At 51.2% G+C, this 27,977-nt stretch overlaps 2 protein-coding genes across 4 annotated transcripts in view; one reads left to right on the top strand and one right to left on the bottom strand.

Moving 5' to 3' along the window:
• ccl20l (C-C motif chemokine ligand 20-like) overlaps window positions 1–19,164 on the bottom strand; it is a 29,078-nt gene extending 9,914 nt beyond the window's left edge. For both annotated transcript variants that reach the window (XM_023818554.2, XM_023818555.2), the window contains exon 1: window positions 18,943–19,164. The gene's annotated coding sequence lies outside the window, so the exon portion shown is untranslated. The remainder of the gene's footprint in view (window positions 1–18,942) is intronic.
• LOC111847407 (ephrin type-A receptor 4-like) lies at window positions 49–27,632 on the top strand. 2 transcript variants are annotated; one of them, XM_023818552.2, is made up of 17 exons: window positions 49–299; window positions 1,725–1,792; window positions 3,188–3,851; window positions 13,769–13,924; window positions 15,203–15,538; window positions 17,630–17,754; window positions 18,509–18,668; window positions 18,822–18,933; window positions 21,012–21,070; window positions 21,313–21,426; window positions 21,581–21,766; window positions 23,333–23,394; window positions 23,584–23,793; window positions 23,886–24,035; window positions 24,498–24,691; window positions 25,606–25,781; window positions 25,868–25,991. In XM_023818552.2, exons 1-16 carry the CDS (start codon window positions 212–214, stop codon window positions 25,769–25,771), a joined length of 2,850 nt encoding a protein of 949 aa, XP_023674320.1. In that variant the 5' UTR covers window positions 49–211; the 3' UTR covers window positions 25,772–25,781; window positions 25,868–25,991. The 2 variants fall into 2 exon arrangements, with proteins under 2 accessions (XP_023674320.1, XP_023674319.1); XM_023818551.2 differs by having other exon boundaries at window positions 84–299; window positions 25,606–25,767; window positions 25,868–27,632.
• The last annotated feature ends 345 nt before the right edge of the window (window positions 27,633–27,977 follow it).

Raw genomic sequence — 27,977 nt, 5'->3', positions numbered from 1 at the left:
CCGCTTTGTCGGAGGGCGGCGCGCGAAAGGTGCGCTGCAGTGAGTTTGTAGGGATGCGCGTGGATTGACTGGCGCGTCACAGGCAGCCGGAACGCCCCTTGGCAGCGGCTATAGACGCGGCGCCCTCTTCCAACACTTATTCCACAGGGATAAGAGCGCACCTCGGACCTGTGCAGCTCGGAGCGAAGGAGACGGAGTCCAACCCGAGCAAATGGCTGCGTTTGTTTTCACGGTGTCGTCTGTACTGTTTGGAATTTTCAGCTTTGTTTCCTCATCTCGGACTTATCCTCCGAATGAAGGTAAGGCAGAAGTGGGATCTTAATGGAATTTGTTTTTTTTTCCCACCGATGGCTCTCTTGTGAAGGACTACAGCATTTTAGTCTGCGGGCATCGCTGTTAAAGTCCCGCATCGACTGAAGATGTGTCCAAGAATTTACCAGGATTTAATTTTTTTTTTATTTCTTTTTTTGCATGCTGTGTTTTTATGGGTTTCGACGCGAGTTGAAAACGTCGCGTCCTTGCATACAAATTGAGACGGACTCGACTTTTTTGTAAATCAGAGATCCGCGTATGCAACCTGACGAGCTTCGCGTTGTGGTGATGGCAATGCGCGGAGGGGACACTCAGATGCCATACAGTCCAAAGATATACGTTACAAAAAGTTCATTTTTATGCGAACAAATAAAACACGCAAAATCGCAACTATACATATACGTGCTTTGATGTACATATAATTTTGTCCAGCATAATAATATAGAACATAATCCTGTACTTCACCAGTTAGTGAAGATATTGTTCTTTCAGTTGAATGAGTGAAGTTTATACGCGGGATGCTACTGGTAAATTTTGTGCGTTCAAAAATAGTTTGAACATTGCAATTCATGCATTAAATACGGAGCCTAATTAACTTTGAACGTCACCGTTCGCTGTAAACGTTAGACTGCGTTCTGAGACCGGTTTCATACAGACCTGATGCTCTGCGTAATTATTTGTCTTTCTCTGTTATGCGACACAATTAGTCACATATGCATTATGAACTCATTTCGAGGGATTCATGCTGGACTGTAAAATATAAATTCTTTGCTGACCAGTCCTTCTAGGGTTCTCCTATCAAACCGTTGGATCGCATCCAAACCCCCTATTCTTTTCCAGCCAGTGAGTAGATCTGATTCGAATTGCGCATCAGATTAAAGCCATACACATTCCTAAATTTTTATCTGTTCGTTCTATATAAGTAAAACTATTTTGTAGCCTAATCAGAATAAATTACAGAATAATTAAACACAATCTGTTGTTTAGTGGTGTATTCTTGAACCTTGTTGTTTTTAGCGTGAATTTTATCTTCTTACCATTTGTTTCAGTAATCCGGGGAACAAAAAATCAGTAGGCTTTTAAATAAGTGTAGTAAACGTTTTATGTTATGAATTGTTCATTGTTGACATTATCACAGAAAAGCCCTATTATTGATAAATATTTAAAATTGAAACTTAAATTTGTTTAATATTGAGCCAAAGATACAAACTTTAATGCTCTATTTAATGATCGTAAACAAGAACGATTACGTGAGGAACGTCGCGCTATTGTGACTATGGATACGAAGTTGCAATGTTTGAATTTAATTCCCTGCGCAGAGACGGCGCTGAGAGCTGCACTTTTGTCTTAATTGTTGCTCTGCATGCATTTTTACTCAGCGGGGATTTCTGTTCATTTACTTTTTGTTTTAGTGACGCTCCTGGACTCCCGAACAGTGCAAGGGGAATTGAAATGGGTGGCAAGCCCAACAGAAGGAGGGGTAAGTGCACCCCTCGCATAATATCTACTCTTAAGAAAAGACCTAAATGTCTTCTTTTTTCCTTGGTAACGCGAGAACGATGTTGTTCAGAGGCGTCATATTTCCTGAATAGACAGTTCAATGAATCGTCTTTTGTGGGGTAACTTTATATCCCCCACTCGGAAAGAGAAAAAGGTGAGGGGGCCTTTTCGGCGATTACAGAATCATAGGGGATCATCTGGAAGGAGATCTGGATGAATGCCGCGCCCGTGACCCGTCTAATTGGTGTATATAAGGTAACACTGATAAGGAAACAAAGTGCAACTGTTCAAAACTACCGATTATAGGGAAACGTGAACGGCTGTATCGGGGCCGAGCGGCTCGCTGACAGCGGGCTGATTTAGCGCAGATACGGGAGCGCCGAGACGTGCGGGGACGCTCCAGCAAACCGCCTGTATTACTGCTGTCTTTGGAGGTGCCCCGCTACGTACAGTGGCTTATTTCACATCGAAATTATGTGGCTCCTTGGGGTTTTTGACTCATGTCTTAATCTATATATAGGGCCTAACCGTATTGTGAAAATTAAAATATAAATAAATAATAACATTGATAAGACAGTTTAGTCTCTCATTTTTGCGTTTAAAATATAAGTAAATGTATAATTACATTTTCTTTATTTTTGAAGATTAAACTTTAGATAGACCATTGTTAAATTAATAGTTAATTAACTTAATTGTTATCTAAAAGCTCCAACAGCTGCACTGCGCTATTATTATTAATTATTATTATTAATAATTGTTATTGTTATTCATTATTATTATTAATTATTATTGTTGTTGTTAAAGCTCTCGTCCGCAAGCACACGTTTACTCATTTTCCGGTAACTTTTAACGCCCGGGTGGCGCACTGCCTTTGCCTTGGAAATGGAGATCCGATGAAGGTCCGATAGAGCGACGTCGCCTGCGGCATTTCCTTTGATATACTTTCAAGAAAATAAACACCAGGATGAGCAAACAAATGTGAATTCTCAAATCCTTTTTTTTTGCTGCTACATTAACATATTGCACGTTTTTTCCCCATTAGAGATTTTGATCACAGGTTTTTAAGATTCATGGGTAAATCGTGTTATATATTTTTTTAAAATATTTACTTTAACGAGAGCTTCAAGCTGCGTCTGTGAGCCTCGTTTTCGCAATAAAAATCACCTGAGCGATTACTATCGTCCTAGAAAGGAAAGGCCAGCACCGTAATTGCCTGCACCCTGCAACTGCTGAGATGATAAGCAAGCTTTCTGTTTTATTCATTTTTAAATCAATTTTTGTGACCTGTGGGCTCTGTAGGCTCTGTGGGTTCTCCGGTGTTTGGTAATGAGTAATGAAAATGGGCGTTGTCCTGTTTTGCGGCATCGTCTACTAGTGGGAGGAGGTGAGCATCATGGACGAGAAGAACACGCCCATCCGCACCTACCAGGTGTGCAACGTGATGGAGCCCAGCCAGAACAACTGGCTGCGGACGGACTGGATCGCTCGCGGCGGAGCCCAGCGCATCTACGTGGAGATCAAGTTCACGCTGCGCGACTGCAACAGCCTGCCGGGGGTGACGGGCACCTGCAAGGAGACCTTCAACCTCTACTACTACGAGTCCAACGACGACAAGGAGCGCTACATCCGCGAGAGCCAGTTCGGCAAGATCGACACGGTGGCGGCGGACGAGAGCTTCACGCAGGTGGACATCGGCGACCGCATCATGAAGCTCAACACTGAGGTCCGCGTCGTGGGCTCCCTGACCCGCAAGGGCTTCTACCTGGCCTTCCAGGACGTGGGCGCCTGCATCGCCCTGGTCTCCGTGCGCGTCTTCTACAAACGCTGCCCGCTCACCGTCCGCAACCTGGCGCAGTTCCCCGACACGGTCACGGGTGGCGACACCTCCTCCTTGGTGGAGGTGCGTGGCTCCTGCGTGCACAACTCCGAGGAGCAGGACGCCCCGCGCATGTTCTGCGGCGCCGACGGCGAGTGGCTGGTGCCTATCGGTAACTGCCTGTGCAGCCCCGGGTACGAGGAACGTGGCGGCACATGCAATGGTAAGTTACCCCTGTAAGGGACACCGAGCAAGAGGATATAGACCCCAGCTCCTCATCTTCCATCCATCCATCTATCTATGCATGTGTCATGTGCTGTTCAGGTTGTCTCTGGGGTCCTATGATATAGGTGTCCAACCATTTGCCTGCTCTGCTGGTTTCTCTGCGGATTGTGCTTGTACTGACCACCAAATGAAACCACTCCTTCTCGTTTTGCACACCCCCCTCCCTTGGTATTTGCGTTATAAGTACATTTAGTCCAAAAAGGATTATTAGATAGGAAATGTGTTTACAGAGCAGCTCAGAGCAGGAGAAGCGATGTGGAGCCGGGCGAGTTAAAAGCGCCGTGCTGATTATGCGACTTGAGAAGCGGCCCTCGGGGTTTGCTCGTCAGGTGGCGGCATAATCGAGGATCTCGCTTCGGCTGCTTGCCACCGGAATGAACTTCACACGCGGACAGACGCTGGCCCGCTCCCGAGAGGCCGCTTAATCGTCCCAGGGACGGGAACACACCGTCAGGAACAAAACAAAGGACGGCAGGCAGAAGATGAGATGATCTCAACGCCGTCACAAAGATGACGGCCGTTGCCCTCCGTTTGCTGGCTGTTTTGAGAGTTTGAGTGGCAAGACGGGGCAGGGGGCCTAAGAGCGGGGTCAGGGGTCAAGTCTGCTCTGGGGGGGTCGGGGGTCAAGGCTACTCCGGGAAGTTTGATTGCCGGTTAACGCACCATCGCCGAGCCCTCCCCCTCTGCCGGTCCAGCCCTCCAAAGGGGTCCAGGCTCAGAATCCTCGAGAAACATATCAAGCTGAAACGTAGAGGAAGAGCAAGGAAACGCCGCAAGACACTTTCACACGGAGATTAGGCAGGACGTCCGCTTTAATCCGCTGGTTTATTCTCTTTGTTTTTCAATAAATACACAGGGAAGGGTTTGCATTTTCTCTGGCTGCATCTGAACCGCAGGACATCTTTCTAAAGTAGAGTAATGAACCTTGAAATTGGAATAGATGACTGAAAAAATATAAAGACGCAACATGTTTTATAAAAAGCGCAGGCTTTGCAGAGTCCTAGGGCCTGTTTCATTCGTGCAGCTGCTGTCTGTAGTTCTGGTCAGTACAGTGTCAGTCCTGCTGACATTCACGCCCCGAGTCCCGCTCTGGGTAAATGGGGGCCGACACGGTGGATTATCTCGTGGCTTCGCCGTCCCGACCGCGACAACGTCCGGCATCCTCCTCTCCAGGGTGAGGTTGAAAGGTCCTTCACACTCCCAGGCTCTGGGTTCTGCTTGATATTTCGGAGCGTGAATCCAGAGCGGGGGCCGGATCGAAAGCTCCGCCTTGACCGTGACGACCATGATGGGGTTATGGTCTGCGGGGAGAAGGGGGCGTCGCTCGGTGGGACGTCCCAGGGCGTCAGAGAAAGTCGGACGGCTGCGGAGGCGGGGGACGGGTGAATGCGACAGCCGCCCCCCCCCTCCCCGCTGGGCTGAGGGCAGTCAGGGGCAGGAATGCGACGGGACGGACACAGGGGGGGTCAGAGGTGCTCGCCGCTCCCATCCATCTGTGTCCATTAGAGACTGTCGTTGATTAAGACCTCAGAGTTTGACAGCTTGCTATTGTCAGTTGACCCTGTCACTAAAGGTACGAGGCATACAGACACACAGACAGACTCATGTGGAGATACACGCAGACAGACACATGCCAGGAGCACAAACAGGAACATACAAGCCACAGATGTGGACACACGCGTGTTCAGGATGGCTCCAGATGCAAGTGATAAGGAACATGTTGATTTATAAACATTATGGTATTCCATTTTGTGCCCCATACATCTCTCTCTCTCTCTCTCTCTTTCTCGCTGTGCTGAATCTCCAGCCATATCCTAAAACCAAGCGTCAGGCATTCATCTGATTGGCAACAGATTTAAACGACTTAGAAACTCGCAGTGTTTCTTTTTTATTAGGGTGAGACGTACTTAATTATGGGTTATCCGCTGTCGTACGATACTTTGTGCCTGGAGACTTTAGCCCTGAATAGGGCCGACTGTTGCCATGACACCGTCGGAGTTGTCAGTGGTAAACTGGATGTTCTGGGTCATTCGGAAGCTGCGCGCTGCCTTCATTCATATAGCTAGATGGCTACGCGCAGCAACCCACAAAGGCAATTCGGTTTATTCATTTTTTCGCTGGCACTTTAACAGTCATTATCGGAAGTGTTATTTACGCCAGTGGTGAATTTCAGCAGTGTTGGGATTAGAGGGGCAGACCGGGGCCAGAGAATTTGTGGGGTCGAGTGAACGTCACGCTACAGGTGGATGTTACTCATATGGCCAGCAGGGCCCTCCTAAGTTAGGATGATTACAAGGGGGCCGAAAAATAGTTGGGGCCCAGTAAAATGTGTTTTTAATGGGTCCAAAATCGGTAACGGTACCGCTAATGATCAGTGACCCGTGAGGTCTCAGTCGCTGCTCTGTTCTGCTCCGCTGTCCTGGTCCCAACCTGCTGAATCACGCCCCTGTCCTCCATGGCCGGGCTCGGCACCCGCCGTCCAGGATGTAAAACACGCCGCCCCCTACAGGCCGAGCGTTCCTGGGAGAACGCGCCAGCGGTCTCTGAGCCAATGCGGGCCACGCACGTCGATTCCTGTCACGATCCCCCCCGCACCCCCCTCCCCCACACACCCCTCCCCCAGGCCTGTGAAAAGGAGGGCCGTCAGCTGTCTGAGAGGAGTGAGTGAGGGAGAGAAAGGAAGAATGTGGCAAGAGGAGAAAAAAAAATAGAGTCCTGCACTTTGGTCACTGGTGGATCCCTCATTTGCATATTCTGTATGTCCCCCAAATGCAAAGCGACACAGCACATGGCCCCCAGGCTCAGGGTTCAGGCCCCCCTCTTTATGAAGAGGCCTGCCCCCCTTCTTCCAGAGCACCCCTCCTCCAGTCACTGATTTACATTTATTTGCTTACATTTCTGATCTATAATTCAGATTTTATAGTGCCGCTTCTCATTCTGCTGGGCTAGCCTTTAGGTCAAGTCGATTCCAGACTCCAAGTGTGTGTGTCTGTGTCTTTCTCTGCGTGTGTGTCCATGTTTGTGTGTATATTTATACATTTATATGTGTGTGTGTCTGTCTGATAGTGTGTATCTGTGTGTGTGTCCGTCTGAATATGCATGTCTGTGGCTGAATATGTGTGTCTGTGACTCTGTGTGTCTGTGACTCTCCCCTCGACCTCCATCAGCTTGACATGGAGACTAAGGTCATGGTGTCAGGTGCCCCCTGAGGTGTCCTGCTCCTATTCCTCCTCTCCTGCTGAGCCTTTCCTTTCTGAGAAGCATAGAGACACAGAGTCCTAAAGGCTGCTCCGAATTCCCCACGAGACTCACGTAGTCTTCGGTCCAGTGTCGGTTCGGTCTGAACGCCTCGCTTCTAACAGACGCCACTCAGTGACATTTAAGACGCCATCCGCCTCACCCTGACACATGAATGGCAGAATTTGCACGTTTTCACGCGGCAGTGAGGGTAGATGTTCCGGCCTGGTCTCCGGGAAGCATTTCCGCAGCACAGAGACGGACAGTGTTTTTGAGTGTAATAAGAGGCCACACTCTCAGAGCCAGACGTGAGAGAAGTGCATTCGCACGTTGGGCCTCTGGTCTTTTTCACTCTTTCTCCAGGACTGTGTGTGTGTTCATTCTCATTATTTCCAGATGTTTCTTCTCTTTCCTGTCTTTCCTCAAAGCTTTTCTCCTCTTGGCTCTTTCATCGCCTGGCTTGCCCCGTCGCCATGTCCTGAGCATCGGATTGAAACACCCACCTCGGCCCCCCAACCCCCCCCCCCCCCATGCCCACCCTCCCTTACTGCTTCCTCCATGTTTCTCGCACGCTTGGGAAAGTAACCCGGACACGGACAGCCGGTTCGACGGCGCGTGTTTCGGTCGCCATGGTACCCCCCCCCCATAAGAACGGCCTGGATTACCTCCACCTCGCTCCCCTTCCTGCGGTCATATGACTCCAGGGATTGTGGGCTCGGGGTCGCCGTGGTGACGCCCCCCCCACCCCGGCTCTCACAGACGTCTGTCGGCACCTGTCTACCAGTCAGAAAGGCATTATGGCGTGATAAAAATGGTTGAGCGAATACGAGTAATTAGGTGTGAGCCTCGCAAAGCTTTCTTTACCACAGAACATTACCGCTGCCAATTAATTTGAAGGGCTTTCATCTCACTGCCAGACCAGTGGCCACCCCCAGCCGTCTCGCTCCTTACTCACCACACAGACACGATACAATTAGGATATTATATGATTTATTTAATTAGCTAAGTTCCTCTCTTGCGTGTCGAACCCGACTTCACTTGGTAGCTGAGGTTAATCGCCTAGGGGGACTTCATTATCTTACATAGCTGTCTTGCTGTCGGAACGTGACCCCACCCCCCAGGAAAAGGGCCCTCTCTTAGAGTGGCTGTTTTTTTGTACATGTGATCTAAAGGCTGTTAACATCACTCCTCTTTGAGCTGTTGACTGGACATGGGGCAGAGTGAGTCAATCAATCACCTACTGCACCGAGCCTCTGACAGAAGCGATTCACAGCAGGAGAATGTGGTTTATTAAGTGTGACTGAAATGTGGTCTAAGCCACCGCTGAGCCTATTAGCATCCCAGCCTGGGGGGGTGGGAGAGGCGGCAGGGGGTTTGGGGGGGCGAGGGCTAAAAACTCTTGAATGGATTAGACTGGAAGGAGGGGCTCAGAATCCAGTTCGCAGAGGTAGAGCCAGAGTCCTGCAGACCTACACGTGACACCAAGGACATTCCTAAGTGACAGGTCCTGGGGACCCTCGTCTAAGCTGGAATGGTCCCGCTGTCACTAGATTCTGCTATTTCCACGGCAACATGACCACCGCTACCGCGGAAACAGCTAAACGCAGTGCCGGCAGGACCCATTCTAGCCATAGGTGGCCCCGATGGGAGCAGACAGACTGATGAAAGAAGGCAAAAACGGGCCGTATTCGCAGTGTGAGGATGTTTTTTCCCGTTACTTTTGCAGAAAATTGCTTAAAGGTCAGCGCAGTTTTTCCTGATCATGCCGCCGATATTTAGCAGTCAGCTGATGGTGGGAATGCGGGGCAGCCTCGGTGCTTTTAGCTGAGCGTGACGCAGCTCAGCGAGCCAGACAGCGGACCCCGCCAGTCTGCACTACCCGTCCCAGGGCTCCGCACCGGGCCGCGCCTGGGGGGGTCATGACATTAGCGTCGGAGCATCCAGCTGTGGCTGAGAGGCTGCATTAGTCGGCTAACCCGCGCTAACCCGAAAGCCATTAGCGGATCGCGTTGCACAAAGAGTAGCCGGGCTCGCGCAGGCTGCTGCGCGGGGTTAATGGCGGTTGGCGTACACCGGGGGCTGGAGCCTTTACGCATCACTTCCTTTTGGGAGGCGGGCGTCCACTCAGGCCCCGCCCACTTGAGCCATGGTTCGGTGTGTTCCCAGGCAGTTGGGCAATATTGCTGCAAATCCTCGTTCTAATACGCTGATAATGATAAAGTCTGAAACATGATGTAATGTTTGAATGGAAAGGAGACGAGGATTGGCTGGATTATAATGTCCTGTTGCCATGTGATGCTCCTGAATGATGACAACTTCCGGAATATGTGAGGCTTTCGCCATACAGAGGCATTGACGCGCTAACTTGCCTAGCAGCTGCCCCCCCCCCCCCCCCCGTCCTGCCGCCACCTTTCCTTCCTGGTTTGTGCCCGGATTCCGTCCCGGTGTTGCTCTTGGAAAATCCACGTGCTCCCCCCTTCCTTTGAGCCATTGTGGTGAGTGGCACCGTCTTTGTGGTGAGCCTGATGATAAGGCCAACATTAATACAGCAAAGAGAAATGTGGGGAGGGGCCGACGCCCAGAAAGACATTTTTATACGGGGTGGTTATGGCATGAATCGCTTTGCATTCCTGTCTCGAAGCAGAGGTGTGGGACGAGCACTGGGGGTTTCTGGGAAACGGCAGCGGGAGGGAGGACAAAGTTTGCCTTCCAGTGAACGGAGATTAGTAACAACAGGCTTTGTCTGATCCTGATTGAATCATTTGCTTCAGGTGGGCCAGGCAACCCCATAATTTCTCAAGGGGCTGCAAGCTGTTTCTCTAATCCTACAATGCAGGCCCCCCTCCCAACCTGGTTTTACTGACGTGGAAGGAGCTGGGGATCTTGGGGGGGGGGGGGGGCAGAGTCTGAGCTCCCCGTGTGTGTGTGTGCATCTGACGCGTTATTGGCTCTCTGAACCATGTGACGTGGCCCTGCTCTCTCGTCAGGCTCCTCTCCTTCCTCTGTTCTCCCTCCCTGCAGCCTCATCCTCTCTCTTCCAACCCCCCCCCCCCCCCCACCCCCACCCCGCCCTGTAAAACGCTACAGCAGAACCTTCCGGGGCTTTTGGAACTTTTGGTCCTACTTTCGTTTTCTCCCTTGTGCCCCTTTGTTTTGTCAAAGACAGCGAGTTGCTGCTCACACTCCCTCGTGCATGTCACACTCACTCACACACACGTTCCCCCATGCACATTCATGCACTCACACAGTCCTCCATGCACATTCATGCACTCACACAGTCCCCCATGCACACTTACACGGTCACAGTCCCCCACGCACACTCATGCACTCACACAGTCCCCCACGCACACTCATGCACTCACACAGTCCCCCACGCACACTCATGCTCTCACACAGTCCCCCATGCACATTCATGCACTCACACAGTCCCCCATGCACACTTACACGGTCACAGTCCCCCACGCACACTCATGCTCTCACACAGTCCCCCATGCACACTTACACAGTCACAGTCCTCCATGCACACTTACACGCTCACACAGTCCCCCATGCACACTTACACACTCACACAATGCCCCGTGCATACTCATGCACTCACACAATCCCCCATGCACACTTACACAGTCGCAGTCCTCCATGCACACTCATGCACTCACACAATCTTCCATGCACACTCATGCACTCACACAGTCCCCCACGCACACTCATGCTCTCACACAGTCCCCCATGCACACTTACACAGTCGCAGTCCTCCATGCACACTCATGCACTCACACAATCTTCCATGCACACTCATGCACTCACACAGTCCCCCACGCACACTCATGCTCTCACACAGTCCCCCATGCACACTTACACAGTCGCAGTCCTCCATGCACACTCATGCACTCACACAATCTTCCATGCACACTCATGCTCTCACACAGTCCCCCATGCACACTTACACAGTCACAGTCCTCCATGCACACTCATGCACTCACACAGTCACCCATGCACACTTACGCACTCACACAATCCCCCATACACACTCATGCACTCACACAGTCCCCCACGCACACTCATGCTCTCACACAGTCCCCCATGCACACTTACACAGTCGCAGTCCTCCATGCACACTCATGCACTCACACAATCTTCCATGCACACTCATGCACTCACACAGTCCCCCACGCACACTCATGCTCTCACACAGTCCCCCATGCACACTTACACAGTCGCAGTCCTCCATGCACACTCATGCACTCACACAATCTTCCATGCACACTCATGCACTCACACAGTCCCCCACGCACACTCATGCTCTCACACAGTCCCCCATGCACACTTACACAGTCGCAGTCCTCCATGCACACTCATGCACTCACACAATCTTCCATGCACACTCATGCTCTCACACAGTCCCCCATGCACACTTACACAGTCACAGTCCTCCATGCACACTCATGCACTCACACAGTCACCCATGCACACTTACGCACTCACACAATCCCCCATACACACTCATGCACTCACATAGCCTCCCATGCACACTCATGCACTCCTGCAGACCCCTGTGCACACACACGCCCACACCAGCTCCTAGCATGCATTCACATGCACCAACACATGCCCCCCCGCCCCACACTCCTGTGTACACATGTAACCCTTCGTGCCCCCCCCCCACACACACACACTATGCACTCGCTCCAGCAGGTAGGGGAATGAATCCTACCTATGAGTCCAGATCCACAAATGCCATCAAGGCCACTGCCTTTGTTTAGCATTACAAAGAGGACACATTGTCCCCTCTTTCAGGTTGGGGGGGGGGGGGGTAACGATCCTGAATAACAGGGGAGAAGCCTGTAATCACTGCCTTATTATCAATGGGCAAAAAACCCATCAGTTTAATCCAGTGTCAGCCCCCCCCCCCCAAACAAAGCTGCTTTGCCCTGTGGCACAAATAGCCCCCCAGTCAGCCGGCTTACGTTTAGGATGGGACAGGAGAGGCCACAGTAAGGGCTCAGCTTGGGGGGGGGGGGCGTCCCACTCAACATGTGGCGGCCCCTTGTAAAGTCAGATTGCTTTGGACACTTCGGTAAAGAGCTGAGGTCTTAGGATCAGGTGCAGGCTGCCTCCCCCCCGCCCCCCCCCACCCCGTGATGTCAGAAGCCCCAGGGCACAACCCTTAATTAACTCTCCCCCGGGCGTTCCTCTAAAAGGAACCAGCGGTGAGCTTTTTTGGTGGAGGGGGGCTTCATCTCGCTTTCCCCTCTGCTGCACAAAGATAAAGACCCCCCCTGTTAAAAGTGCCCCCCCGTCCCGATCCTGCCTGAAGACCTGTTCTGCCCCCTCTAGTCAGCTTCTGCATCTGAGACCGCTCCCAATCAGAGTGAGAATAATCTCCCCTCACTTCATCTGCGACGGCTCGTCTGTCGAATCCCAATTAACATGACCCCACCCCCATATCTTTCGCTGATTGGCTCCCCACTTTCAGTGAATCGGTCAGGCTGCGGAGGGGAGGGGGGGAGGGCGGGACATTTCTGAGCCACGGTGGGAGGGTCATCAGTGATCAGGAGCACCGCTGCTGTGCTGATAAGCGGCGGACGTCCAGCTGTAGGCCTCGGCCAGCCATCTGGTACCTTCCCTTGCCTATAATTATCCTGGACTTAAAACTCTTAGTAAGTGAATTACCAGTATAATGTCATTTCATTTATTGATTTAGCAGCATTTTATCCAAAGCGATGTACATTTGAGAAAGCAGGGACTGTCCCTTGCGCAACTGGTGTTAAGGGCCTCACTAAAATTACTTAGCCGACCACAGGATTTGAACCGACAGCCTTCTGGTCACAGGTGATGTGACTTGTTGATCCACACAGCGCTCCCAGCGGCTGGTTTACAGGCAACTCACACATGGGGCTTCCTGACCCTCCCTCATCCCAAAAGAGACCCTCTGTTCACCACGCCGTCCGAACTCGTCGGCTGTGCGGTGGCTGTCAAACCGCACGCGGTTCCCGCGAAGGTCCGGACCGGCATGAACAGGACCCCCTGTGACACACAGACATTCGTGTGTTGCAGTTTGTAGTTCAGCAAGGGGTGGGAAGGACACCCGTCTGGTAGAACCATCCCAGACGACCACGGTTATCCTGTGGCCGCTTTTATTAAGCCGCGGCGTAGATGTGAGTAAGATGTACGACCGTAAAATCCAGATAAGTTTATGGCCCAGCGGTTTAGAAGAATGCAGAACACTTGAGATTCATGAGCGTGTTTTATACCGATGTTGATAGGCCACACTATAAAGGCTCTATGAATAGCCACAAGTCCGCCTTCCATGGCTGGCGGGGGGGTTCTGCCGGATCGCGCCGCACGATCCCGGGAGATGACGGGAACGCCGGCGATAAGGCACTGACAGCATTCCCGGGAGGCGGCCGGGGCTCGTAATTAGGGTCATAAACAGAATCCCCGGCCAGCGCACTTTCATTCATGCATTCCTGCCGCCCCTTATCTCTTTCATTCCCTGCAGAATGGTGGGACGTCTGTGCCGGGAACGTGGACGGCGGAGGACGAGAAGGGGGTCGTGGTGGGGTCGCGGGGGGGTTAGGCACGGACAGGTGATGACAGCTACGCCTCTCGCACTCTCAGCCTGCAGGCCCGGCTTCTTCAAGGCTCAGGCCACGGAGCCCGGATGCTCGGCCTGCCCTCAGCACAGCGGCTCCACCACTGAGGCCTCCTCCGCCTGCCGCTGCCACCAGGGATACTTCCGCTCGCCCTCTGACCCCGTCTCCATGGCGTGCACGCGTAAGTGTGTCTGTGTGGGGGGGTGTGTGTCAGCCCGTGTGTGTGTGAGAACCTGTGTGTGTGTGTGAGAACCTGTGTGTGTGTGTGTGTGTGTGTGTGTGTGTGAGAACCTGTGTGTGTGTCAGCCTGTGTGTGTGTGTGTGTGTGTGTGTGTGTGAGAGAGAACCTGTGTGTGTGTGTGTGTGTGTGTGAGCAGGCTTCAGTCTCATGGTAGGGATTTTCAGAGAATACATTAACACAGATTTGAGAACCAATACCAAAAAAAAATACTTGTTTGCCTTTTCTCTTAATTTCTTTTAAAGGAACTACAACTTCTTATGGCATTTGAGTTTCGTTATGGTGGGTAAACATTAAAGCAGGAGTTTACAGGAATTTAAACTTGGGAGTTTAGCGAAAGTCTTCATTTGGATTTCTAAGTATGTCTGAATGTACATGTGTCTGTGGATATTCATTGTTCACTATAAATTTCTCATTGATGTACATGTGATGGTGTGTGTGTGTGTATTTCGTCTGTCTATCTCTCCGATTCGCCGTGTGTGTCCTGTGTTGTCCCCTTTCCTTTTGGCCTCCATACTTTGTCACTGGTCTCACCTCTGACCTCTGACCCTTGACTGCTCTAGCTTTACGGGCATCCCAGACATGTTGTTACACATTTAATCTGAGCTGCCTCAGTAAAATATACAATAACTTCAGTGTCCAACTGTAGACGTTGTTACGCTGCCTTGGATGTTGGTCTGTAACTGTAATCATCAGGCAGCAGGACAGCTTGGCAGCTTTGGCAGCTTGTCTGGAGCTTAACGTCAGACACAAGCTCCGCCTACCATGACAGAGGGTGTCACTGCCTCGTAGGTTAATCACACCTCATGTTGACCCTTCGAGGTAAAAAGAGAAGGTGTGGTAATTCTCAGTAACGCACAACACTGGCCTGCTCACACACACACACACACACACGCACACACACACACACACACACACACACACGCTGTCCTGCCTCCCTGGTCCTCAAAATGCTTATTTTCACATATTCCATGTTATTCTCTTTTTTTGAGACATAAACACATATAAGAATAAAACTTGTGGTCAGACTTTCATCTGGTGCCCCTAGAACGTTTTTCATGGGGTTAAGGGCCTTACTAACCCCCCCAACAGTGATGTCGAGTGGCTCGGGATGCTGGTCTGACAGGAATGTTGATCCCTCTTAATGTCTGGGTGTGTCTTTTTACACATTTTACACGTGCAAATGAGCTCACGAGTGCCCGCCCCCCGTCTCCATCCCAGGACCCCCCTCGGCCCCCCAGCAGCTCATCTCCAATGTGAACGAGACTTCGTTGACCCTGGAGTGGACGGCACCGGAGTCGTCCGGCGGCCGCGACGACCTCAGCTACAGCGTGGTGTGCCAGCGGTGTGGGCCAGACCCGCGCCGCTGTCAGCCATGCGGGGGCGCCGTGCACTACTCCCCCCAAAAGGAGGGGCTGCGAGACACGCGTGTCGCCATCACCGACCTGCAGGCCCACACCAACTACACCTTCCAGGTCTGGGCCGTAAACGGCGTGTCCCAGCAGAGTCCCGGGCGCGAGCAGTCTGTGTCCGTCACCGTGACCACCAACCAGGCCGGTGAGTGTGTGTGTGGATTATGTTTATATGACATTGTGGGGACCAAAAACCTGTTATTTTGATGTTGTGGGGACCATTTTTCAGGTCCCCACAAATATCTGTAAATGCAAACAAAAAACTGAAAATGGCAGAAGTCTCAGATTTTGTTTGGTTACTTATGGTTAAGGTTCGGGCTGGATGGAGGTTATGACAGAGAGCCTAGTAGTGCTTTTACAAACCCCACCATTGTTTGTCTTTGTTTCATTCTTAGCTACTTAGCAGTATACAGTCATTAACATAGTAATGGTTTTACACAGGCTTTCCCTGAAATTGCACTGCTATTGCCCCTGTCACGATTACCTGGAAGATCTCTGCATCTGTCGTCAGCATCTGATTGGCCGAGTTAGACGTGTGTCACACAAACATGTCCTGTAACTTTGCTCTCCAGTTTACGGTGTTTAACTGAAAACTCTTGATGCACATTTTTTTTTTTTCCCCTGTTTCCATTCCTTGGTCTCCTCTTTCTGGGTTTCTGGTTTTCAAAAGCCGTCTTTGTTGGCCGGCGGCTCTCGGCGTCCGCGAGACCGAGGCGCCCGTCGCGGCCCTCATTAAAGCCGTTTAAGCGCCACTACGAGCTGCCGGACATGGCGTTTGCCGTGAGGATGAGACAGCTGCTGGCTGAATGCCCCAGAAACAAAAGCGCCCCAAAATAAAAGCTCCAAAAAGGTCTTCTGGGGCTTCAAGGGAGGGGGGGCCCTTATACTAATCATGATTTTACAGGCCCAATAGCCAAGCCTTAGAAGGCCCCGCTGTTCCCACAGTTGGAAAGCAGCCCCATTGTGGTCAGTCCTGTCATTTGCACGTGGGGGGGGGCCTGAACAAAGGGGGGCGAGTGTGTCAGAGGCCAAGGAGACCGGACCTGCGCGAATGTCACAACAAACGTGTGAAAGCTGTCCAGTCGGGGTTGGGGGTGGGGGGGGGGGGGAGTGCCATTATTTTTAGTATTTTACAATTTTGGGCTTCAGTGGTAAACAGCCCGTTTTAAGTCCCCCATTTATGGCTTGAAGGCCGCAGCTGTTTCTCAGATAAACATGTTGGCTACACAAGTATACTAATTAAGCATCTTAAATTGAATCGGAGACGCTGAGGCTACTTCTGTCAGTCTTCATCTAACCTTGAACACATTCTCCAGCTCTGCTGGGTGGGTTTCAGTCCACGTGGCCGCAACTTTAGCCTGAAACTTAGCAAAACAGTCAGTGTGGTCAGCTGTTAGCGCGCGCCGCTCGGTTTGCGGTGTTAGCGTTTGGCAGATGGACGGGGCGAGCCAGGGAGAGCTCTCGGCTTAGCGCCGCGGGGACGTCCGCCGAGCAGCGCCACACCTGCGCGATAATCCGCGCGGCCGAGCTGAGAGAGAAAGAGAGAGAGACCTGCTCGTAAGGCAGCATGAAGGGGAGTATCCCAAAAGTGACTTCATTAGCATAGCATTAGCGTAGCGTGGCGTCAACCCCAAGTTGACGCACAATGAAAACAGAGCCGAACAGGCGGGTTGGAAGTTAGCGACTGGGTGATCTGGCGAGGGGGGGTCGTTAAGTGGGACAAACAAATGCAGGTTTCCAGGACGAGGAGAATCACCTCAGATGGGAGCGGCGTGCTCTTTGTAGCCAGGGAAATTGCAGCCGTTTGAACAGCTTGGGTCGTTCTTGAGGAGCGCCTGAAGAGGCCATGATTACAATAATAATGCCCATCACAAAAGCCTCAGCAGCCCTGTAAAATTCAGATGGGCACTTGGTTTCACTTCGAGTGCATGCGCGTGTGTGCGCACGTCCCTAAGGTGTGGACTGAGTATTTGAGCCGGTTTACACTGTTTTTGGGGTCGGGAGTGCAAGGCTGTGGTAGAGCACTGGCCCTTTAAGAGGAAAGTCAAACGCATGCCTGACGAATTGCAATCCAGCTCACATTGCAGGAAACCAAGTTTTACTGAAACTGTAAATAGTGATTCTGTTTTATTATTTTAAAGTCAAATTGGGGCCGAATGGTGGCTCCTGTGCCGGGAGGGAACTGATCAGGACCTCGGCGGGCCGGACCTCAAGCGCTGTATCTCTGCTATTGCAGCTCCCTCCCAGGTCACAACCATCCAGACCAAAGAGATCACGCGGCACGCCGTCTCACTGGTGTGGCAGCCGCCCGAGCGATCCAACGGGGTCATCTTGGAGTACGAGGTCAAGTACTACGAGAAGGTGAGGAGCGGCGTCTTGCATTCCTGCCACCAGGTGGCGAGGCCGGGGGGTCGCGGAGGAGACAAAATGTCAGCTAACCGTAGCGGAAATGGCGGCCCTGCGGATTTTGAAGCCAAGGACCTTTTTCCAGTAACTTGTGCCGGTGTCGTTGTTTTGCCCAAGGCTTCCTGGATGATCCCAGGTAGCTATTTCTGTCCGACCGCCGGCGCCACGTCAGTGATGATTTATAGAGGTGCTGCCTTTCTGAACCGCCGCTTTCCGGAAGCTCCGACGTAAACTGGGACAGTAGCTCTTCCTGTGTGATGTCAGTAAAACACGACCTTTAAAGCATCCAAGCGTGCACTGCTCAGGCGGGCCCGCCAGGAGCTTTCCAGAACACATAGGGTTGTGTAGTTAAAGAACACATACACAAGCGGGAGGCTTTTCAGTGTCTGTTTCTCTGCGAATCGCTGCCGGCTGGTGAGGTCCGGCCCTGCGATGATGTTGATCTGTGACCGCGGGTCTTTTCATCCACCAGCGTGTGAAATAACTCTGTCTGTATTAGTTAGACGGCGAAATGAATTGACCCCCAGATCACACGTTTAAATCTCTCCTCTGCTCTGCGTAACGCTCACAAGAAGGATTAATGAATGGGTAAAACCTTCCAGAAAAGCATATTCACAAAACATGCTGAAAGTAATCTCCTTGCTCTCCTTCTTCCTCCCTCCCTCCCTCCCTCCCTCGCTCTGTTCCGCTCCCTATCTGCCCTCCCCAGGACCAGAACGAGAGGAGCTACAGAATAATCAAGACCTCCTCCCGGAGCGCCGACATCAAGGGCCTGTCTCCCCTCACCTCGTACGTCTTCCACGTGCGGGCGCGCACAGCCGCGGGCTACGGCGAATTCAGCGCCCCCTATGAGCTAATGACTAACTCTGGTATGTTGGGGTGCTCCGGACCCCCTGAGGGGCTGCCTATTCTGGGCGACGTAGACCGCACGGCGCATGCTAAAATACCCTGTGCTTGCTTTTGGCACTCGCAGCATGACCAGGCACTGAACCACTAATAAATCCCGTTGTCTCTCATCTTAGTCCCATCCCCAGTCATCGGCGACGGCGCCAACCCCACCGTGCTGTTGGCCTCGGGCGGCGGTGCCATCGGCCTGCTCCTCGTGGCTGTGGGGGCCTTTGTCATTTCCAGAAGGTCAGATACCTCTCGCCAAGCGCTCTTTGCCCTTCCGTGATCCTCCGTTTCCGCCGTCTTAACTCCCTGCGGTCCGCGTCCTCTCCGTGACAGTACAGCTGATTCCTGCCGCTTATCTGCTCTCGTGATTCAGAGCTGTATCCATGGGGTTAATAGCTATATTTACAGAGGTTGTTTATTGTTATATATGCCGCCGCTGTGGTTTCGATTGCACGCCGCTCAGTACGTGCACCGAAAGTGAGACACACACAGAACTCTGAAGCTGGTGTTTTGCCAAGGAGAATATTTTTTTTACCACTGTCTCAAGCATTTCGCTTTTCCATCCCCTTTCAAAAAAACGCCACTCCAGCTCCTCTTAGCTTCATCAGTATTGCAAATCACGACACCCGGCACGCAAAACACACTACCAATTCACAGCAGATTCACGGGAAAACTGTTTTCACCCTCCACAAACTCTCTCAGCCTTTGCCCATTTGGATCCGTGAGCATTTTCATTTAGGGCTGTAATCCATATCGTGTTCCCAGTGAATTCCCAGTGATGTTTCCGAAGATGCAGAGTAATAAAAAAAAAATGCTTTTATTACTGTGGCTGTGACCCAGGCCTGAATGAGCAGGTGGATAAGAGAGATGCATTATGAATATTATTATTTTCATAAGAAAGAAAAAGGAAGAGGCTGTTTCACTCCCAACTGTACAAATATCAGCAAAATTATTTCTTGTTTATGTTGAGAATGACACGAAACGCCCTGGTAAGAATCATACATGTATTTCAACATGGGGGTGATGCTTAACTTGGACACTCAGAAGAAAAGCTCTCAAAGGAATAATTTATAAGTCCACGTTTGTTTTTTTTCCCCCCCAAATCATTTATTTTTGTACTGAATGCAACACAAGGTCAAGTCACTTCCTGTTTCATTTTCCAGTTCATGTAAAATCAATATAGTTTTTCTAAAATGTTTGTATGTAAAATACAGGGGAGGTCACAGAATCGCAAACTGAACATTCAATATTCTAAAAAAAAACAGCTACTTTTATGTAACCGCAGCATGGTTGGCTTTCAAGAAAGTTCTGGAATGAAGCGTAATAATGTGACCCCCCCCCCCCCAGCAGAGTCTTTTTGGTGGGACAAACAAAGGGAAGCATCGTAATGAGCCTGTGGTATCGGTCGGCATCTTGACAGCTTCCTGTGTTTCTGGGAGTTCCAAAAGCAGGACTCTCGGCTCGCTAAGGATTTCCTCGCTGTTTTTCCGTCCCGGGTGGGAGGAGAGCCTCAGCCAGGTCGCTGCGGGTTTGGGATACCTTAGATTCACGTTTTTCTTTGTTTATAGAGGCTGACGTTGAGGAAAGTCATATTTCGATCCCGGTTTGAACCTGGCAAAATCCTCACACTGTAACACGTGACGTTCATCCCTCCCAAGGTCTGGCGTCCTCCTACTGACTATAAATGAAGGAATCTGCCGCAAAACCTACATAAACTTTCCCCGCCTTCCGCAAAGTCTTTGGTCCCACGTCTCCAGTTTGTTTTCACGCGTGCCGACAAACTACAAATGAATCGGCGAGAGACTGAACAGACGGGCTGTTTCCGGAGGGACGCGCTTTAGCGAGAGGCTCCTGAGTGCTTCCTGCGAGGCGCCGCCTAAATGCTGAACAAAACGGCTGATTGGGGGCACCGCTGCCGCCGGCGTGCTGACATTTCCCCGGCGGAGAAGCAGCCGGCGGGCGAGCCCAGGTGCTCCCTCCGCTACAGTGTGTGGCCTTTTCCGGCCACGCAGGTGGTCCCTCGCTGCCTTTTATCTTTGGGCTCAATGACCTTTTATATGTCTCATTCACTCGATTGTCTGTTGCTTCAGTCTCATGGGGAGATTGGGGCTTTAAAAGCAATAGCCAAGATATACAGTGTTGTCCATCTGTGATCAGTTAATCTCTTCTCTAGATCTGTTTACGTCCATCCCTTCTTTGTGATTGTACCCCCCCCCCCACCAACAAAAACACACACACACACAACAGAGCTAGATGGAAGCTTGTACGTTCTTTTATCTAGGGTGTGTTAGCAACTGTCATCTCTTGGGCTTCTTTAGGAGAAGTAAGTACAGCAAAGCGAAGCAGGATGCGGACGAGGAGAAATGCCCCCCCCAAGGTAAGTGTCGATGCACCCCAACATAGGAAGGTGGAGGGCAAGAATTAGGCTGGTACCCCCCCTGATTTTCACATCCTCCGAGAGCCCTGGTGTAGCAGCGGGTTACTACGCTGTGCTTCTGATCAGAAGGTCATCGGTTCAGTTCCAATCCCCTAGAGACTGAATCTGCTTTCTCAATTGTATGTCACTTTGAATAAAAGCTTTTGGCAAATGAATATACTGTATATGAACGTTTTTTGTAGGTATGAAGACCTACGTGGATCCCTTCACTTACGAGGACCCTAACCGTGCCATTCGACAGTTTGCCAAAGAGATAGACGCTTCCTGCATTAAGATCGAGAAGGTCATTGGCATCGGTAAGCCAATTCCCGTCTCACACACATGGAAAAGAGCCTCCCTTCCAGTCCAGGGAAGCTCATGCAAACAGCAGGCCGGCTTGAAAATGTTTGACTCGGGAGTAGAATAGAATTCCTATAAGCGGTGACGGGGACGATCGGCTGTGCTCCTCAGGGGAGTTCGGCGAGGTGTGCAGCGGCCGGCTGAAGCTGCCGGGAAAACGGGAGATCTGCGTGGCCATCAAGAGCCTGAAGGCGGGCTACACTGACAAGCAGAGGCGGGACTTCCTGAGCGAGGCCAGCATCATGGGCCAGTTCGACCACCCCAACATCATCCACCTGGAGGGAGTGGTCACCAAATGTGAGTTTCGTGCTTGGTGCCGCTGGCATGTATTATTTAGCTAGAATACAGTAACTAGAGTGATTTTTCTCATTTGAGAAGCTGAAGCACAGTGTTCCTAGGCACGTAAATCTCTTAAGATCTCAAGGTACCCTCAGAAAAGGAAATGATGTGAATTTTGACAGTAGGAAGCTTTGGGGTCGACCTTAGCGGTATTATCATTAGCTTGAAGTGCGCTTGCGGGATTGCACCTGGCCAGTGAGATGAGGCTCTTAGTAAGGTTGGGATTTAGGGCTTTTTATCCCGCCTGAATAAAATCGGTTTGACTAGATTGCATCGGTAGTATGGGAAGAAACTTCAAAAGAAGTCACTCAAAAACCACTGCGAAAGCTTAATTTCTGACCTGTGCTAGGCCTGCTTCTTGCTAGTGGGAACCAGTTGACCCCCAGTCCCGTGGGGAAGGAGCCCGTCCCAGGGAACCCAGCTGTGAGGTGGCTTTTTTCGCAATATGTGAAGAAGAAGTCATTCATCACAGTGTCAGCTCCACATGGTTCCAGGGCTCTGGGCTGATACTCTATCTGTATTCGTTCTTTGGGCTTTCATTTTTTTTGGCATGGAGTTTTTTGATTTTTTTTTTTTTTCTCTTCTTGCTCGAATGACGGGAGTGCTGGTTCGCCGGCATTTGGACCTCTGGATGCGGGGCTCTGGGCGGACAGCGCCGTGAGAGCTGGCGAGTGCGGGTATGAATAGCAGATGAGCACTATGGTCTCCTCTGAGACAGCATTCTGGGCTCTTAACTGCTCTCAGAGAAAGAGGAGAAATAGTGAGATAGCCTAAGACAGCAAGCGTCAGCAAACACAACACCGACCGACATGCAGAGGTGCAAAGGGGATAGTGATAGTCCGGATGGGCGATGTTGTGATTGTAACTACACTCATCTCCTGAGTCCCTTAGGCCTGGCCGGGATGTTTGACACGCATTTATTTAATAACTGTTTGAGGTCGTCTCCAGTGTGGGTATTAAATGTCGTCCGGGGAGTGGGAGAGCGGGTCAGGGTTAAACAGGCCTCAGAGCGGGAGAGCTTGTTATGGCTATTGTACCGCTCTCGTGGTGTCCCACCCCCCCCCCCCCATCCGCCTCTTATACGATTTCGATAGCAGTATGTTGTCTCTATGGTAACCAGTCGGCAACCCAGGAATCCCGGAGAATAGTAACCAGGACCCCTCGGCGCGTCCAGAAATGTAAACAAAGCCAAAAAATGCAAAAATCATGCAAATGAAGGGGAGAGAGAATAAGGCAGAGGAGGAGTTTGGGCTAAGGGGGCGGTCTTTGTCTTCTCAGGCCAGATCGGGAGCTGTCAATCGAAGGAGCGCTCTCTTTCATCCACTGCGAGCGAGGCAGTTGTCATGCTTCATGAGTGGCGTCCCATTGAGACAAATTTTCTATGGGGCAGTGGGGGGGGGGGGTGCAGAGAGGTCCAGATGACGGGTGAGCAGACCTTCCCAAGGTCTGTTCTCTTTGCTCGAGGTCCCTTCCCTTCCCATGAGCAGTCCTAGCTGCGCTGACGCCCTCGTCCTGTCCATGCAGGCAAGCCGGTGATGATCATCACGGAGTACATGGAAAACGGATCCCTGGACACGTTCCTGAGGGTGAGTCGCTCGTCGCTGTTTGTACGTGTAGCAAGCAGACCGAACTAACATGGCTAAAAGAAATCACGGCCCTCCCCCTGCTGAACTGACCTGAGGAAATGGATGGCAGGGCAGTGGGCGTAATGTTTAGGGAGCAGCACTGTAATCCGGTGATTTGCCGGCTTCACTCACCTGGACATCGTTCCGCAGAACAACGACGGGCGCTTCACGGTGATCCAGCTGGTGGGCATGTTGCGTGGCATCGCCTCGGGCATGAAGTACCTGTCAGACATGAGCTACGTGCACCGCGACCTGGCAGCAAGGAACATCCTGGTCAACAGCAACCTGGTGTGCAAGGTGTCCGACTTCGGCATGTCACGCGTGCTGGAGGACGACCCGGAGGCCGCCTACACCACCAGGGTAAGGCTCCAGCACCTCCGCCTATTCACCCCTCTGCCCCCCAAATGCCTAACCTGGATTAAGTGCCATAACGGGGGTCTTATCGACCACAGGGGGGGAAGATCCCCATCAGGTGGACGGCCCCCGAGGCCATCGTCTACAGGAAGTTCACGTCGTCCAGCGACGTGTGGAGCTACGGCATCGTCATGTGGGAGGTGATGTCGTACGGCGAGCGGCCGTACTGGGACATGAGCAACCAGGACGTGAGTGTCTCACCTGCTTTTCCAGAAGCTGCCGCAGAGCGAGCCTCCATGCGTTGCTACCAGAATGACAAGTACCTCTGATGAACAGAGATATTAAAAAATAAATACCCAGCTACTTAGCTTCATTAATGTAATAATGGGATCTTCAAGCGAACAGGCAGTTTGAGACTAAATATAGCATGGAAATGCATTTCCTTCATCCCTGTGAAGGTGGGTAGTTTTCATGCACCTCTATATACAGGTGAGAGTTTTTGGGTCAGAGGTCAAGGCCATGCAGCACTCAGCTGGGCCTTACCCAAGGGCCCAATGGTGATATGATTACTCTGCTAGACACGGGACTTGAACCAACAACCCTTCCGGACACAGTCACAGATCTCTAGCCTGCTGAGCTGCATATTGCACTATTTAATTGGAGTCCAGACACTCTCTGAACTTTGACCCCTTGCATTCCCACAATCCCAGGTGATCAAAGCCATCGAGGAGGGTTACCGGCTGCCCCCACCCATGGACTGTCCTGTCGCCCTGCACCAGCTAATGCTGGACTGCTGGCAGATGGAGCGCAGTGCAAGGCCCAAGTTCAGCCAGACGGTCAACATGCTGGACAAGCTCATCCGCAACCCCAGCAGCCTGAAGAGGACGGGAGGGGAGGCGCCGCGGTGAGGCGCCTGACACTCAGCACGCACGTGTTTACACACACGTGTTTACACGCATGTGTTTACACACACGCACACAGGTCTCAAACATACTCGCATTCATTCATACAGCCACACATGCTCACACTCAGTCATAGAGCCACACACATACTCATACTCGCTAATGCAGCCCCACAAACACTCATTCATGCAACCTCACACATACACTTTATGGACAAAAGTACTGGGACTCCAGTCTGTCCAACATCTCACTCTGAATCACAGGGTATTAATATGAAGCCGGCTAACCCTTAGCTGCTACGATAGCTTGTACTCTTCTGGTAAGGTTTTCCGTTAGATGTTGGATCATTGCTGGTGGGATTTGCTGCCATTCATGTTGGGCATTGATGTTGGGTGATCAGGCCCCTGTCTGTGAGCTTGTGTGGCCCCCCACTTCGCAGCTGAACTTGCTCCCAGATGTTTCCACTTCGCAATCACTTGCAGTTAACCAGGGCAGCTCTATCAGGACAGAAATGTGGAGAACTGACTTGCTGGAAAGGTGTCCAATGGTGATGCTGGGTTGACTAACCTCTTCTGTGTGACCCCCCCCCCCCCCCCCCACAGTCTGCTGCCAGTGTTTGATGCTGCAGATTACATGACTTTGTGCTTAATTATATACCTGTATGTCAGTAATGGGTCTGGCTTATGTGGTCAATTGCTGTAATTACTATGGGATCGCAATACTTTTGTCCATATAGTGGACTCACACATTCATGCAGCCTCACATATACTCACATTCATTCATGCAGCCTCACATATACTCACATTCATTCATGCAGCCTCACATATACTCACATTCATTCATGTAGCCTCACATATACTCATACTCATTCATATACTCACTCACATGCACCTGCCTCATCTCTCTCCCTGTCCAGGACCGGTACTGGCTTGCTGGATCCGAACAGCCCTGAGCAGCTGTCCTCCTCTGGGGGATCCGTGGGAGACTGGCTGCACGCCATTGGGATGGAGAGGTCCAGGGACAACTTCAGGTCCACCGGCTACCCCAGCCCCGAGGCCGCAGTCCGCATGACGCAGGAGTAAGTCTCCGAAGGTACCCAAACCCGTGGCCAGCTAGCCCGTGAGGGAGAACTGGGCGTTTGGCACGTGCGCATTAACTCGAGTGTGCTGTGTCGGCAGGGACATGGCCAGAATGGGAATATCTTCAGCGGCGCACCATAACAAAGTCCCATCAAGTGTCCAGGAAATGCAGTCCCCAGTGCAACCGATGCAGGATGGGATGGTTCCGGTGTGAAGGATAAAGAAACCACAAACTAACTCGAAGCTGGCCATTTCTGAGGAAAGTTACGAAATAATAAAATTGTTTACCTCATCCATGCACTTTAAACTACGTTGGAATATAGGAAATGAGGAGCAGGAAGCTGCACTTTTACACGACATCATCGCTGCCCTTTTGCAACAAGACAGTGGAAATGTTGTCTTGGACTGGAATGTACTTCTGAAGGACCAAACTGGCACGTTTGCCATGTATTTGTAGGAAAGGAACTACGAGTTTCTCGTGCGTCACATTTATGGCGATTTCTCGCATACTGAGATATAGATTGTTTGAATTTTCATTTTATTCGTATGTCTTTGTATAAATTGTTCTTTGTAATATACTGCCATGTTATTCATGTTTACTTTTCCTGCATCCTCACCTTCGTTCGAGCCCTTCTGTATCACACAGCTGTGTCCTCGTTTTACATATGAGCCAGTTTTGCCTTCGGCCCCATTATCTCCGACCATCTGACCTAAGGTCATGTGCACGGTCCGCCGCCGCCTTCCCCGGCTCTGGGACAAAGCCGGGTCAGGATGCCGTAGCCCTGACGGCCACCTCCCCCCCCCCCCCGTGTTTTCTCCCTCCCGGTGCATGCCGCATTCGACAGACGCCAATCGACATAGTGGCGGGGCAGTAAACCCCAGGAGCCGTGTGGAGCGAACCAAACGTGTCTTGAACCGGGGGGGGGGAGTGTTTTCCCATCACTCACATTTAAGGTAGTTCCAAAAAATGTAATGAAGTTAGCGAAGCAGATCCGGTCAGTACGGAATGAATATGAATGTAATTTTTTCTGCCTGAAATGTTTTTCGGTTTGCCAACCTGTGATTTGTCTTCTTCTAAAGGGTCTGTCCGGTCTGTGACAAGCACGATTTGTGGTTAGGGTGTCTTCACACTGTCATTGTGTACTGGGTGCGGTGACACCTTTCCAAACACGGTCTCGTAGGTCTGTAAGCTCCAAAAGGTTCCGAGAAAAAAGGAACTGCTGGCTTACGTGTATAAAAGAAGAGAGAACTCCTCAAGGAGATTTTTGAAATTGTTCCCAAAGGACTGTGTTTGTTCATTGCTGTTGCAGCCATTTTACTTTCCCAGTGACTGAGATGAATGCTCTGCTCCGGGTTCGAGTTGGTCCGCAGCCAGCAGTGGAAGACCCCTGACATGTATGGCGGACAGGAACGTGGATAGAGGTCTGTCCACATGATCTGGTCAGCTTCTCATTGACGGGAGCTCCAGGCTTTTGGACAGAGAAGGGAGCGGCATAGAGAATCGGTCCTGACGTCAGTCGCAATCAGGGGACAAAGCCTCTCTTTTTTTAGAGCCAGTTTCTTCAGGAGACTCACTGGTTTTCGTTTTCACCCATCTGGCCTCCCAGCAGTCGGACCCCAGGGACGCTGCCGGCCGTCTCTCTCTCACGGAGCTGATCCAGCCCGCTGTACCGGAGGTCTCCGAATCTGCCCCAGGGTGCGGCGAAATCTCCAAGATGCCCTGAGATTTCCGGAAGGTGCCGCACGGGGATGCATAGACAGACAAAAAAGGAAACATTTTATCTTTATGGGCTGTTTTTTAAAATAAGACTGATACGCATAAAATTCAGAAAAAGAATGTAAAATAAATGCTTGCAGATATTAAGCATGGAGTTCTTACTCTCTAACGTGGCATTTTCGGACTTTAAAGCCTGTAACGGCTCGGGCAGTGAGTAAAGCATTTCATCCTTAGTGGTAGGGGGTCCATTTTTGTTTATTACACGGAAAAATAGCCTCCAATTTTCTGTTAGGAGATTCTGCTGTATTTCTTATGAGTTTAGCAGATGTCTGCCTTCTTTAAATGGCGTTAATATTCCTCAAGCGTAAGCGTGTGACCTGTGTCCCTCGGGGGGGGGGGGGGGGGTGGGAATGTAGGTACGTCAGCTTAGTGCCCGGGTCAGATGTGGCACACCTGGTGCTTGTGGAGAAGTGGGCAGGGTCACTTTCAGCT

Source organism: Paramormyrops kingsleyae, chromosome 21, assembly GCF_048594095.1.
Source record: "Paramormyrops kingsleyae isolate MSU_618 chromosome 21, PKINGS_0.4, whole genome shotgun sequence".
Taxonomy (NCBI): Eukaryota; Metazoa; Chordata; class Actinopteri; order Osteoglossiformes; family Mormyridae; genus Paramormyrops; species Paramormyrops kingsleyae.
This window is presented reverse-complemented; position numbering and strand designations above follow the sequence as displayed.